At 40.3% G+C, this 15,312-nt stretch overlaps 1 protein-coding gene across 1 annotated transcript in view; it reads left to right on the forward strand.

Annotated features, from left to right (window-relative positions):
- Positions 1-14,431, forward strand: part of ETV1 (ETS variant transcription factor 1) — an 84,285-nt gene extending 69,854 nt beyond the window's left edge. The window contains exons 9-13 of the mRNA XM_054991983.1: positions 1,291-1,357; positions 3,075-3,145; positions 7,396-7,565; positions 9,628-9,729; positions 11,231-14,431. Coding sequence (XP_054847958.1) covers positions 1,291-1,357; positions 3,075-3,145; positions 7,396-7,565; positions 9,628-9,729; positions 11,231-11,452 — 632 coding nt within the window. The 3' untranslated portion in view covers positions 11,453-14,431. The remainder of the gene's footprint in view (positions 1-1,290; positions 1,358-3,074; positions 3,146-7,395; positions 7,566-9,627; positions 9,730-11,230) is intronic.
- Positions 14,432-15,312: the final 881 nt, after the last annotated feature.

Genomic DNA, 15,312 nt, shown 5'->3' on the forward strand with positions numbered 1-15,312 from the left:
AGGGCTGTGTTTGACCGTAAGAGCTGCCTCTCAGGCTTTGCAGGGATGAGATTCGAGTGCCCATGGCTACAGAAGAACACCCCTTCCTCCGCCCTCCCCTCTCTTCTCCCAAATGGTGACGAGACGGGCACGTTGCTGGCTGCTCCATGGTTGGAAGAAAGCCCTGCTGATCAAGGAAAGCTGGCCTTCCATTCGCGTTTCCAAGGTGACAGAAAGAGGGGAAACAGCTCAGGCATTCCCCTGGCTCCATTTCCCCAGGGCTCCATTTCTCCGGGAATAGATGGCTGGCGCAAGAGTGTCTGCAATCCCGAAAAGAAACCAATTGATCCGATCAAGACCCGAGCAAGCGCCCCACCCGACCGCTGGATCGGTTGCCATGGACGGAACCGATCAGCCCAGTCCCGATGGCGCAAACGCCATTATCGGGGTTTTTTTTCAAATCGTAATTCAGGTCGTGCCCATCTCTACTCAAGAGTAAGGAATGCCTTGTATCGTCTGTTTTAGCAATTTGGATGGAAATTAAGAGACTAAAATATTTCCATGTACATAGCTCTGAAAGCATGTAATTGTTTAATTAGTATTTTAAACAATTAACATGTGGCTATAATTTACGATACTATACATACTGTGTATATTTCCATGACTTGCTCACAAGGGGCTCAGATAGCTGGAGAAGTGTTATTACACATACAAGTTTTTGTTCAAAAGCATGATCATTGACCGCCCATTGTAGAAGGAACACTTTGAGTAAAGGGTACATTCTCCCCCTCCAATGTATTAATTACATTTTTATCTTGTCCTTCTTCCTAGAGTGGCTTCTTTGTATTCTCACAGTGTTCAGTGGAAAGACCTAGTATTGTGAATTTCTCCTACATCGTTTTATTTCTATTGCAATTTGCAGATAGTTTTTTCCCTTTAAAATAGGCAGCGCCCTGCATACATATGCACTGTGTCTCTCAAGTCTTTAATCAGTGGGCTTCAGAATTATTATTATATCAAATGTGCTGCTCACCAATTTAAACAATCTTTAGCTACTTTATTTGCACTTCTGAATGTTCATAACTCCTACAGGAGCAAAGATTTTGTTTCAGTGGTCTGTATTGGTGAAATTACTTTAGGTCACATACAGTTTTCTTGTTTTATTGCCTTGCCCCAGCTATTCTGTGTGCTGTCAGGTGGTCCCTGTGTGTCTTTGGTCTTTGTCTGCTACTATGTTTACTTCAGCCTGCTTTACTGTTAGGCTGTGCAGTTCCAAACCATCTTCTAACTATCATGGTCTTCTCTTTCCAGAAGTGCCTAGCTGCCATTCCATTTACATGAGGCAAGAAGGCTTCCTGGCTCACCAAAACAGGACAGAAGTTAAGTGTGTGTGTGTTTCTTTTTTTATTTCATCTCTGCCTAAAAGCTAAAGCTAGTTTTGGCTCAATACAAAGATAAAATGGCGCTGTTTTAAAATTCTGGCTTTTCCCTAAGTCCTGATTCCAACATGCAGGAGAATGTGGGTGGTAGAATGGGCTGCACCACTTCAGAATGCAGATAAAAGGTCATGGTGATCCATATTTTAGAAGGCCCGTGGGCATGGAGTCTTTTATGCAGAGGAGCATCCAAAGTGGTGCAGTCCATTATACACCTTTAATAACCTACCACTTCATTCTTCAGCGTATGTAAACCAAATCTTGGCTATAAAGAACACACACAACAGGTGTGGATCCTAAAGTGCTGATCCGTTAGTAGCATTTCTGTTTGCTGAGAAAAGATAGGTGAATTTTACCAATCTCCCCTTCCCACTGTAAACCCCCCACCCCCATATTGCTCCTGGAATGCCCTGACCCTCCGGAGATCAATCTTGGGGAGCACAGATGGCTGCAGTGAGATGGGGGAGGCAACGAAGTTGTCTTCATCTACTGCATCTCCATTCATTCTTGCTTAGGATCCGATCCCTTACATTTTGTGCCTCCCCATCAGGAAGGCTTGGTAAAACGTCTACTGTAGAATCAGTAGCTGCCAAAGCAGATTCTCTGTGAAAGTGTGCATGAGAGAGAACTCAGCACAAGGTTGTAATGCTTTCACCTTTGCCTGACTTTAATGGCCTAGTACGATCATTCTCAAAAAAGCAAAAGGAGGAATGTGTGTGACACAACCACCAGGATGAGCCTTCTGCTAAGGATATCCCTTTGTGTGCTATGTACTCATATCAGAATACATATTAAAACGTACATTTCAAAAACAGTAAGACAGTGAACCCCAATGGGGACAAAAGCGAGCTGTAAATATATTTTTAAATAAATCTGTTTAAAGAAAAGACACATGTAAGCTATGGGAAAACATTCTTGGTGACAAGAGTCACTTCCAAGATAAAAGCTTATGTTACTGTTATTAAAAAGATGCATGGATCTTCTTGTGATTTTTGCCCCAAGAGCATATTAGTAGGCTGTAGTAAATGACACGTGCCTGAAGCTAAGCGGCAGGATGGGGAAAGGGCTATGGTCTTTCCAGAGCTTTGAATCAGAAGCATGAAAGGAGGGAATGCAGTGATATTTATGCTTTTTAGGTAGGTTATGGTGAGTGGAAATGCACATTCCATAGTGATTTTGCCTCTGTCCTCCTGGTATGTTCCTTGGTGGGACAAGCACATGAACTTGTTTTGTAGTTCTAAAGCCCTTGGACGTTTGCAGGATACTGGCCCTCTCGTTGCTTGCAAATTTCTCCTCTTAACTGTCTTCTAGTAATGGCAAAGCATCACAAGTTAATTATTTGGAAGTTCAGTCAATGAATTTAGGATTTCACTTCTGCCAATAAATCACCATTCTCCATTCCACCAGTCCTGCCCATTAAATTTAATGATAAAAGAATTATTTAACTATATGAAGCCATCTGCTCCCCCCTACAGAAATAAAGACCGTCATTTGTGCTGCTGCAGAACTTTACATTAATATCATTGTCCAGAAGAAAGTGACCAGCTCAATATATGCCATGCCTTAATATTAACATGGAAAAAGGCAGTCTGCCTTAAATAGCTAGTCCCTCTTCTCCCAAAGCATATGGTCAAATAAATCTCTCTCTCTTAACATTACAGGCTGTATGTATGAAAAGGGACCAAGGCAGTTTTATGATGACACCTGCGTTGTTCCGGAGAAGTTTGATGGTATGTTATCCACGTGTGTGTGTTTTTGCTTTACATGCGAAGTTAGAAAGGAAAAAGATTTTTTTTTACATTTTTTTTTTAAAAAATAAGGTTAGCAGCATTCTGACTCAAGCCCATTTAATAGACCATTTGCAGAATCCCTAACCAAAGACTCACCTTTGCCTCCTGAAACCAAAGCTTGCTTTTCAGCAGAATGTCATTCTGATTTTGTTAGCATGAGATTCAGTACCCAGAGATGAGATAAAGCACTGCCGTTCTCCCTGTTCTGAGAAGTAATAGGAGGATTTCCATTGCACCGATGATCACATACAGATTGTTATTAGAGATTTATTGAAAGCTGATCCTGTAATTAACGAAGCAGAACAGAAAGCAGCTACTCTGGCTGACTAATGCAAACTCTTGTCTTTCCTTTCTCCACAAAGAGATGAATTATGGAATATGAGTGCAATAGAGCTATTCGGAGGTTTCTGTGTGTTTGGAAAAGGCTGTGCTTTATTAAATACTGTATTACTTTGTTTAATGAAGCTGATGTCTACAGAGTTGAATATATAATATCAGCTACTTTCTAAAAAAGGGGGGGAGTTTGAAGATGACTGACTAGTGTCAGATTTCTTCTAAAACATCATATACTTCTCATTATTAGTTATGAATCCATTATGTGTTCTGTAAGAAGAACAGATAATGACACTAATGCTACTTTGCAGCCACTAGTATTCCATGGGACATTAATTGTAGTACTCTCTAAATTGGGAATGGGTGGTTTGAAAAATCAACACCTAATCGGTTAAGAGGATAATTTGGTGCAACTGCCATGCAAGTATGGCGCTATGAATACTTTACAGGACAATAACTAATGCTGCCAAAGGCTAAAGACAGATATAAAGTAAAAAAAGGACTTGAGCGGGTTCTTTCAGCTTTGCAGTTGAAAAGACAGATGTGCATAATGTTGTATGCATCAGGCTTAGCTGTATCTGCTCGTTCGCTGACTTTTTTCTCCTTCCAACTAGGGAAAGTTAAGAAAGCTCTCCCTGGATGGGAGCTAACGGCAAGAGAAGGCTGTACCATTTCCTTACTTCCTTTTAAACTCTTTGCAAAATGTGAGGATCAGGGCGGTGTCTGGTCTGCTGTGTGGGAGGAGGCAGGAGATCTTCATTTGTGTAAACCTCTCAAGGATAGGACCTTCACCCTTCTTAGCCATCCAACTACAGGGTGCTTTGCTCATTTTACCCAACCAAAGAAAAGGGGAAAGCTGCACTAGAAAAAGGCCCAGTATTTATAAACTCAAGATTGTTTAATTCTTCGATATGCCCATCTATCTTTTCACACAGCTAGGCTTGTGATGCAAATAAAGCATGTGTGTGGAGTCTTCATTTTATATTGATTATGACATCACACATGATATTAAATCCTGTGTATTCCAAAAGTGACATCTTAAGTGCTATTGATAATGGTTAAACCCTCTTCTTATTTTGCATCCATCTTTGTACTATTATTTATTATATTTGTATTCTGCTTTTTGGCTAAAAATTTTATCACTTTTTTGATATTGAACTTTGTGTGCTGATATTTGGGTGTCTCAGTGCTATGCTGTGAAGAGTGCTAGTATCTTTCCTCAGCTGATCTGAGCCTATGAAAAAGAACAGCATGGTTGTCTCTTCTCCTTTGAGGGGATAAATCAAGCAAACCAAGTCTGGCACAATTGGGTGTTGATATAGAGGGGCTGGCTAGCCCTGGAGGCTTTCTTCATGGTAGAGGAAAGGAATTTGTGCTGATTTTTCATCACATTTTTTCAATGCAATCCCTTCTGAATGCATGAGTTGTGGCTAAGTGAAGCATGGTCTTGAGGGTATGTCTGCTGTTCCCCCCCCCCCTGTATTTTCTGGGGTGTCCTATGGGAGTAGTCAAAAGGGAGATAGCAGCCATAGCTCCATTTCTGGTGTGTCCCTTGTTGCCTGCTGGCAATCTAATCCAGAATGGCACTTCCTATGTTTTAGGCAAGAGTGTATTCTCAGAATCACGTAATGGATTAGATGGCCCTTGATTATCAAGAGGTCCTGAACACTCACTTTTGCATTGTAAACTTAAGACATACTGGTAGATCAAGGGGATTCTAGTGCTCCATAAATGACTGAAGCTGACTATCCCAGGTATTAAAGGGTCCGGATTTGCCTTTCCTTTTTGTTGCAAAGTAATCTAATTGCAGAGGTTTTTCTGTCATAAGATCTGAATCATACAGATGAAGTCCATCATTCCTGTCTGTACATTAACAAACCCAAAGCATAGAAAATAATGTTCACTCATAGCTTGGGAGGCTTGAGACGTATGTAGCCTGAAGCATTAATTTGAAATAGGCGTGCTTGTTTCTGAATGCTGAGTCAGTCGGCTCAAGCAATCTAGTAGAACATTTAGGTATGATTTTCAGTTTTTTTTTCCTCCTCCTATCCACCATTTGATTTTGCTAACTCCAACAATTGTAGCATTGCCACGTTCATATAAAGACGTCTTTTCTGAAAGTCACCCTGGTGCTCTGGGAGTTGAACATATGCTAACTGTGGTTTTATTTAGCATCTCATCCTGGCTTCCTTTTATTCCTGGAGTGCCTGACCCTGGAGTCCTAGTTTTATTTTCTTTCGTTTCTCTGGCAGATTTTCCTTTTAGCATGCTCTGGCCTTTCCTGTTATGTTCATGAAGTAAAAAATTGTTTCTGCTAATAGTTGAGTTTTTAAACAGCTAATAAAAGCTTTATAAATAAACAGGAAGAGCAACTGACCAAGTTACCTAACCTGTCCTTCCATCATGCTTGGGCTCTATCTCACTGAAATTTACCCCCAGCACTCTTAAAAATTGTATTTTAATTTTTACCTGTGTCAGTTGTAAATGGCTGTAAGCTGCTTTGGTAACCAATTTTTGGCTAAAGAATGAAATCAAAATTAACAGATAGTAAGAGTTAAACAAATTATTGTCTTTGGAAACGGGTGGTCTTCATTCCATCTCAAGTGCAAAGAGGGAATTAGATAGCCAAGTTCCTCTGACTACCTTACTGCATTTAAAATCTTGAGGTTTTTCCGTCAGAGTTTAAGACACTAATGACTGCTCAGACAAAGCTATGCAAATTCTCCCGAAGACTAGTTTTGTATTTCTTTTTAAGGCTTGACGGCATCAACAAGGGGTGTAGTGAAAGGTTGGCCTGATAAATTAAACACAGATGATCTGTTCTCAGTTTAGGAATCTGGCTTTCAATGATGCTTGTCTCTGTTTACATATTATGTGTCACAAACAGTAGGAATCTAATTGAAAAAGGAAAAGAGTTAAATCAAAATGGCCGTATTGTCTTTTTGGCTTAGAATGATTATTGCTGGGCATGTGGGTGGTGTTTTAATGTATCTCTTTAATGTTTGTTTTGGAGATGAAGATCAGATTCAATGCAAAGTTTGTTCGGTATAGTATAGGAATTTCAGCTGTGATCCTCTGTTTTTTAGTTGAAGTAGAAAGTGAAGTATGATTCATTTTTGCTAGAAAATCAAGAATTGTAGTCATTATAAACAGAAGAAAAATATAATTTCATTCCTGAGCTCTTCAACTGATGGTTCTGCAAACTGCTCAGTGATATTATCTTAACTGTCTTGGGTTAAACATATGTATTTTGTTGGCTTTGATGAGAACAAAGTCATAAATTTTTAGACGGGTATATTTTGCCTTGCTATTGATATAGTGCTTTTTAGAAGAATTGCTAATGCACACTTTAAAGGTGAGCCCATCTTGTATGCAGTACCAAGATGCCAGAGAGGAACTCATCTAGCCACAGGATTTGCATACCCATGTATAAAGCTCATGCTGCTTAAATCCTAGCCAAATACTCTGTCAGATTTCTCTTAGAAGAATTTGCATGCAAAAGGCATTTCAGTCAATATAGTTTTGCAGATATCTAAGAATACATTACATTTCCAAATGAAGGATTGTGCAAAGCATTGTATACAAATGGAGCCTTTCAAATATCCAAGTTTTTTTTTAAATTGGGGGTGGGTTGGTCATGTTGTTTTGGAATTAGGTCTTGCATAATGGTTGCAAATAAGTTTTGCATAGATCACAGGATTGGGACAAACAAGTGAGAGTGCAGTGAAGACTGCAGTCTAAATTTAGCTATTTCCTGAAGAGTAATTTTTGGTAGGATGGAAGGTCACATTTTTTTTCATACAGGTGCCTACTTGTACCAAACTCTTCCCCTTTAAGTCATGTTTTATTTCATATAGGAGATATTAAGCAGGAACCAGGAATGTTCCGTGAAGGCCCAACATATCAGCGGCGGGGCTCCCTCCAGCTGTGGCAGTTTTTGGTAGCACTTCTTGATGATCCATCAAACTCTCACTTCATTGCTTGGACTGGCCGAGGCATGGAATTCAAGCTCATTGAACCAGAAGAGGTGAGTCTGGCCGTTTGCAATAAGTGAAAGTATCTGTCTATACCTATTTCATAAGAGTATTTCATTGTTTTAGAAAAGTAGTATATTTTCTTTGCATATTTTTATCTATAAAAGCAATTGTTTTCCATAATAGACAGTGGGATTTCAGGAGCGTATTTTTTTAAGACTCTTCTCTGCTCTTGACTATGGCCTAGTTGAGATATTTGAGCTCGTAGAAAATGTCCTCCTTCAGGGGCTTGGACAGGCCGTAGGATCGCATGTGCCTGTGCATACCACATAAAGGATGAATAATGAGAACAGAGTGAACTGAACACATGATTGACATGATGTGCATATTTCCCCCTTCCCCTCAAAAAATGAAAAGATCACTGAAGAGGAATTCCTTGTGCATTTGTATGGGTAATCTCTTGATTTAAGATCAAACTATGCAGATCCCTTTATGTCTGTTTTGGCTGCAGGAGGCCCTTAATATGATTGGGACCAAGGGGCGGGGGGGGGGGAGAGAGGTGATTAACCCTTCCCCCTCCCCTGTGCCATTTTCTCTGATCAAAACACCTGTTCCCTGAGCCCCATACTCCTCTTACCTCCTGTGGGGAAAAGGAAGGTACTCATATTGTGCTCTAGGCTTTTCTGATGCTAAAATCAATCTACAGGGATTGTTTTTATGGTTTAATGGAAAAGAGACCCCCCCCTCCCCCCGCACACACATACACACTACAGTCTCCATGTATAACTCCCAACTTCTTTCTGAGGTTAAGTTGTAGGCCACTGGATCCAGTCAAGGGTCCCCGACATCACAGGCAGTTTGGAGCCTAACATAAGCAGTCCTTTGTGTGGTTTTTATGTGTATACACTTCTGAGGCTGACACCCAGCTTTCGCCGTATGTGGATTGGGCCCATATTTCTTCTGTTCCCCTAATTTGCACATGCCTCCTCATCTCCTTTTCCTTATGTCTGCCTGTAGTTCCACGCGATGGACAAGCTTGTTTCACATCTTGATTTGGGACATGCTCTGCTAACATGGTTTCCCCAAAGGCCCAGAAAGAAAAGTTTCTTTCCAGCCCTTCCAGAATTCAGGCCTCTAATTGGGAACAAAATGGGGTCCAAGTGCCCTATTGAAACTCCCTCCTGCCAACCTCTTCGTTTTCTCCAAAACTTACTTCGGGATGGCAGTGACAAAAGGAGGTGAGGATGGCCTCTTTATGCCTGAGAACATTACTGCAGCATTACAGAAGTTAGGCCTTCTGGGAAATGTAATGGGAGCCCCAAGAAACGACATTTTGTAGGGGTGCTGGAGCCTGGAGTGCTGCTGCAGCAGTGTGCCCTTGCAGATCAGAGCCCCTGGCAGTAGTCTTCCTTGGTTATTACTCCCTAGTGAGTATAAATATTAAAAGGAAAGGGCAGCTTCTTCTGGAAGTGTTGGTGACAGGGCTGGCTGACATTGAGCTAATTATTATCTGGATCTCAGTACATTTGGACTTGGCTTCTAATTGGCTCAGGAATTCTGGAGTTCATTTTTGAACTCACCCCAACCAGTTTTGAAATTTGACATCTCTGCTATTTTCTTGTTTCTTCCTTTGCCTGTAAACAGCTTCCTCTTTGCAGAGATGTTGCCTTGTTCTTCTTCTCAAAGCTTCCGCTTTCAACACTCCCCCCACCCCCGCCCCCACCCCCCTTTTTTCTGGACTCTAGTTTCACCTTCTTTTGGTGTGTTCTCTGTCCTCCCTTCTCATTATTAATGATTAGTAGCAAATACAGGCTGGAAAAAAAATCTTGTATGTATGTCATTTTAAATTTTACTTGCATTCTTGTTCACATGGAGGGGGGGGAATTGTAGGGGTTTCTATAAAAAGCAAAGTGGGAACCCTGTGCTGAAGTTAGAGGGATTAGTAAAACTGCGATAAAATTATTGTTTCAGCATAAAAAAATCTGGATTAGAAAAGCCTGTGGTTTTTATGTGTTTGACCTCCAGGCTTCCTTTTCCTGTTAAAAATATAGCAGCTGATAAGGCCTGCTTGTTAAATGCTTTTAACAAATCAACACTTATCTCTGTCTGTGACAGGTGGCACGTCGGTGGGGGATTCAGAAAAACAGGCCAGCTATGAACTATGATAAACTTAGCCGTTCACTTCGCTATTACTATGAGAAGGGCATCATGCAAAAGGTGAGCAGTTAGGGGGGCATGATATTTCACTGGAATATTGTATGTTAATCTATAAACTTTCTGTACAAGCAAGCTGTTGTCATCTACACTGCTCCAACTGGTGTGTTACCAATAGAAGCAAGTGCTCTGAATGTTGAGATTTTTATCTGTTTATGATTTAGATTTTTTCCTATTAGTTCAGAATCCATGGGCTTGCACATAGTTTGATCCTCACATATGTGGAAACCATGAAAATTCACACCTGGACTGAGTTTGTGTGAACCTTTATGCGTATACTTAAACACTCCTAATAGACAAGTCCACCAAAGGAACTCTCATTTGGCGTATTCTTTATTAAGCTTTCTCTATATTAAAGCCAGTTCAAACTTAAATATGTTTGAAATAATGAACATAGAACAAAGCTTTTAGCTATATGTAAGGCAGGCTCTGTGAAGAATATTCAGGATAAACTGGTGGGTCTCAGAATAGTCTCTAGCAATATTTCTCAGTTGGTTGTTTATGCCCCTCTGAACCTCTAATAAAGTTATCAGTTCTCCATTAAATAATAATAACTGTGCTTATATTCCACTCTTCTGGATAGATTAGTGCCCCACTCAGAAAACAATCGGGAGAAAGAAAAACAGACAGCAACTCTCTTTCTTCCTCTATCTTTCCTCCAGAGAATTTAGCCACTGCCTATGACATGTGATCCAGTTCCTAAAGACTGAGAGACAGCAAGCTGGCTTTAACTTCCTCTTCAGGAAATCTTGATCCCTTTCTTCATTATAGAAATATGTGGCAAATTGTTTGTGCAGAGGGCTAGGGGAAAACCTCCCCCCAAAAGAGTTTCTGCCCCAGAGTAGCCAGACTCACATTCAATTTATATACTGCTCTCCAGGACAACTTAATGCCCACTCAGAGCAGTTTACAAAGTATGTTGTTATTATCCTCACGATAATCACCCTGTGAGGTGAGTGGGGCTGAGAGAACTCCAAGAAGCTGTGACTGACCCAAGGACATCCAGCTGGGGCTTCAGGCGGAGGAGTGGGGAATCAAACCCGGTTCTCCAGATTAGAGTCCTGCAGCTCTTAACCACTACACCAAACTGGTTAATGTGGCAGGGCCTGAGGCAGGGAGGGAGTGAGGAGGGTGACAAAGCAAAAGGTGCTGCATAAGCACTGCGGATGCCCACCAGATCCTCACAGGCTAGCAGGCAGTATAGCTATTGAATAGATTGAATGGTGTGTGTGTGTTTCAATTTGGACAAGTTGGCAAAATTAAAAATAAAATGCTACAATGAAATGTTTCAATAGTAAAATCAGTTGGCATTGCTTACTCATTTCTTTCTTGCACAACCACTTTAAAACTCATAAAGGCTTTCTGCAGCTGTTCTCCCCCCAACCCCCATACCGTCTCCACAAGTCATTCTGTTTTGGGGGGTGGGGTGGGAGGACCCACTTGTAGCTGGGTAAATTTTGTTTCTGCCTCTTTCAAACTGTCTTTGTTTCCCACCTCCGCTAAGGTCGCCGGAGAGAGATACGTCTACAAGTTTGTTTGTGATCCAGAAGCGCTCTTCTCCATGGCCTTTCCAGACAACCAGCGCCCCTTGCTGAAGACTGACATGGAGCGTCATATCAATGAAGAGGACACGGTGCCTCTGTCCCATTTTGATGAGAGCATGGTCTACATGCAAGAGGGGGGCTGCTGTAATACCCACCCTTATAACGAAGGCTATGTGTATTAACTGCAGTGACACTGAAAATGCCACCCCTCCCCCCAATCTCCCAAGTGTTTCCTCTTTCATGAGACCAGGAGGAAAGCTGAATCCCCTTCAGTTGGTTTTGTAAAAAAAAAAAAAATTAAAAAGAGAATGAAATAGTACTATAAAGGGGCTTCTTCTGTTGCATTACTCCTATGGTCTGCCATGGACAGTGCACTTTATCTGAATGGGGAAGACTGGGATTTAATGATTTATTCTATGTAACAGGAGGAGAAGGGTGGGTCTGGTTTTGGTTTTTTTGCTTTTTTCCTTAAGATTGGGAAGGAAACCTACAGGTTTTAAGTACAATGAAGCTGTATCATGTCTGTTTTTGTTTCATATTGGCTTAAAAATATTGTACATGTTCTCTGGGTATCCGTAGTACAGTTAATTCTAGATATGATGAATAACCATTTCTACACTATTGGGAGAATTACCTGTCATGGTCACTTTTCCCTCTTTTGGCACACTATATTCCTTGTTTTAGAAGGACAAACAATTACTCATGTTGCAGGATTCAGTAGAAGCTACCACCTCTGAGCCTTTCTTGAGTGTTTTTTAAGTAGCTTTTTGAATTATTATTTTGCCCTCACTTTTGGGTTTCTGCACATCTTTATGCTGCCTTGTATTTTTTAATGGCTTGTTAAGGAAGGCGTTCACTGTTGACTGAAGAGCACAATTCATGACTTAAAACTGCAAATTGCAGAGTTATAGCTTAGTTTCTTGTATCTGGTGCCATCTTGCTATGCAAGTACAGCACATCTGATCTTTTTAGACCTTTCAAGATCTATCTGAGTGTAGTAATTACATGTGCTGGACCATTATGGATTTCATCTCAACATTAAATACAGGATTGTGATCACAGAAGAGAAGACTTAATAGTGTCCCTCCATTTACTTTGATACATAAATAAGTTATTTAATCAATAGGAATTAACTGTACTAGGTCACATATCTCATGCTGTTTAGACCACAGCAAGCACTCCTTGAGCAAAATATCCAATACACTAAATAGGTACTTTAGTAATTTTTAGACATGGTACCCATTAATATGCATTTAAGCCTTTTACTGCTGTGTTATGTTGATAACATATATACATACTTAGATAATGCTAATGCTTCTGCTGCTGTCTTTTTTTCTGTAATATTCTCTTTGCTGAATTTACTATGCCCATTTATAAGCAATGCTGTAACTACAGGTAGCATTTCAGGACAAAATAGATGACTTGAACCATTTATTGCTTAGAAACAAAATAGCTTATGCCACAGCTGTGCTATAAGCAGCTTTTCCGCGCATTGAGAAATGAACAGTAAGCTTCAGCTTGCTAAGAGGAGCTCTGTGGAATCTTTTATAACTCTCAGTGGAGCAGAGACTTACATGAACCGTCAAAGAATACAATGAAGTTGCTGTGATGTTGTAGTGCTGGCACTGATGCTATCAATCAACTTTGTTTTAGACACTAAATGTAAATGTGATCAGATATGGTTGGAAGACGATTTACAGGGGTCTTTTTTGATTTTTAATGGTTTTTATTTTTTTAATTTTGAAAAGGGTAATGTTGAAAACTAGACACACACCTTATTCTACATATAAAATTAAAAGAGAGAAAAATGTTATAAATATTTATGAACACCTTTTCTGAAACTTTTAAGTTTCCTCGTTTGAAAAGGGGGAAAAAATGAGGTTTGAGCTGTCCAGTGGTTATTTTAAAAAGTGACTCCTCATCACTACCCCCCCCACCCCACCCCCTGGCATTTGTTCCTCAGTACTAACAACTCTGGATGAAGGGGGAAGGGACTCGTCCATAATCATTAGCCAGAGAGATAATGTTTCATTGTAAATGACATGATATCAAAGATGCCTTGAGGTGGTGATTTACTTTGCACTCAGTGTCAGTCAGGAAACCAGTAAAGCTATAAATGATTTATTATGCAATTCATTTCAAACTAACAAATGTTGGCTACTACAAACCACAGCTGTTGGAAAAAGCACACTGGGTATGCATTCTAATACACCTAGAAGCAGAAAACAAACCTATTAGGTGCATGTGTATAAATCCAGGGCATTCTACCCCTCCACTAAGCCCAATGCAAAACCCTTCATCTGATTCCTGTGGTTATAAATGGTGCTGGTATTCGAATTGGCTAGTAAGTGAACAAAAGACAAGTGCAGTTGGTGTATGCCAGTGGCCTTCAAACTGTGTTCCAGGGAACTCTAGGGCTGCTTAGAAGAAGCCTGCCATGGGATTGTTAATGAGAAAATCTGTAATAGGTGACAAGCTTTCCTTCAGAAGGACTTTTATATGATCATTGGGGGGTTTCCCCCCCAGTCTTTGAGGTACACAACCACAAGGTTCTCAGTTGCACTCTCCATTTCACAGAGTGACAATGGGGTCTGCTGTGTATATAATGCACCCCCAAGAACATGGCTAGGAATCTTTGTGGCACATGAGGTTCTTGGTAGTCATTTGAATATGGAAAGGAGTTCCCTGAAGTAAGAAAATATAAAAACCCCTAGGTTAGACAGCGAAGAGAATAGGGAGCACAAACAAATGCTGATTCACATCGCTATACTTTTTCATTAAAATAGAGCCCCAATGGGTGGCCCACTTTAGTGGAAAGTTCTGTGATAACTTTTGATTTTGTCAATATCAGAGTAGAGTGTTTCTTGTCAGGAACAGATGTATATTTGGTGAATGGTGTTGGGTCATTTGGTGGAGGGTAGGAGCCTAACATTGATTCAAATGTCTAATATTTTAAATATATATTGTATAAGGTAGTGATTCACTGAACATAAATAAACTATTCACCCTCCATTGAATGAATTCCCAGAAAAAGCGATACAAATTGTTTTATGGAATTGATTAGGCCTTTTGAAACTGTACCTTAAAGAGTTTATTTCAAGTTCTGTTTTTATTCCACATTTTCCAGGTAGATTAATAAATCTGGCAGCTGATTTCTGAAAGATGGTGGTTTGGATCTCCTTTGCTTGTTTACCAAAAACAACAAAATGTTTGTGAGTGGAAACCCATGCTTCATCCAATACAACACAGCAAGCAAAGATAGTCATCCTCGTAATCTATCATTTGATGCTAAAGGTGTAGCTGTGGGGAAAGGCGGAGCAGAGAAGCCACAGGGCTGACTTAGTCCCCAGGGCAAGGAGCTATGAGTGACAGTGGCTTGCTTAATGAGCCCCAGGATGTTCCCCTTAACAAAAGGGCTAGAAAGATCAAAACATACAAATTTGTTCTTCAAAATAATTGCCTACGATGCGCAAAGGAATTTGAAGAATGATTCATTAAGGTACTTTGAGGATTTATTTCAAAAACTACCCTGTGATGAATACAAGTGTAGGCCTGTTCAGTTGTCTCAACAGGTTCTGCAGCTTGATGAATCCGGGTTAGTGATGTGGTACATGCTCAAAACACATGTTTGTTAAGACAGTGAAGTTGCTGTCTATGGGCCTTCTCTTAGAATATGATGGGAGTTCACACCAAATGCTATGAAAGGGTGATGATCGAACATTCACATGAACATCCCAGCATGCTACCAGATCACAAAGCCTGCATAATGTATTAACCAATCCAGCAAGCTTCTGCATATAGAAGGGTATCAGGGCTTTGTACATGATTAATACTCTGCATTTGTGACATCTTACACATGGCACTTATGCACACATTCAGTTCCTACAATCTCTCCTGCAGCAGTATAATATCTCAAATGACTCAGGTTAAACCTGTTTCAGATATAGGCAATGTACTTAAGAAGCTCTAAGCATCTAGTTAATTTTCCTATTTCAAATCATTTAACTTCTGGTAAAGGTATACCTCAATAACATTTTTAAGC

Source organism: Eublepharis macularius, chromosome 11, assembly GCF_028583425.1.
Source record: "Eublepharis macularius isolate TG4126 chromosome 11, MPM_Emac_v1.0, whole genome shotgun sequence".
NCBI lineage: Eukaryota > Metazoa > Chordata > Lepidosauria > Squamata > Eublepharidae > Eublepharis > Eublepharis macularius.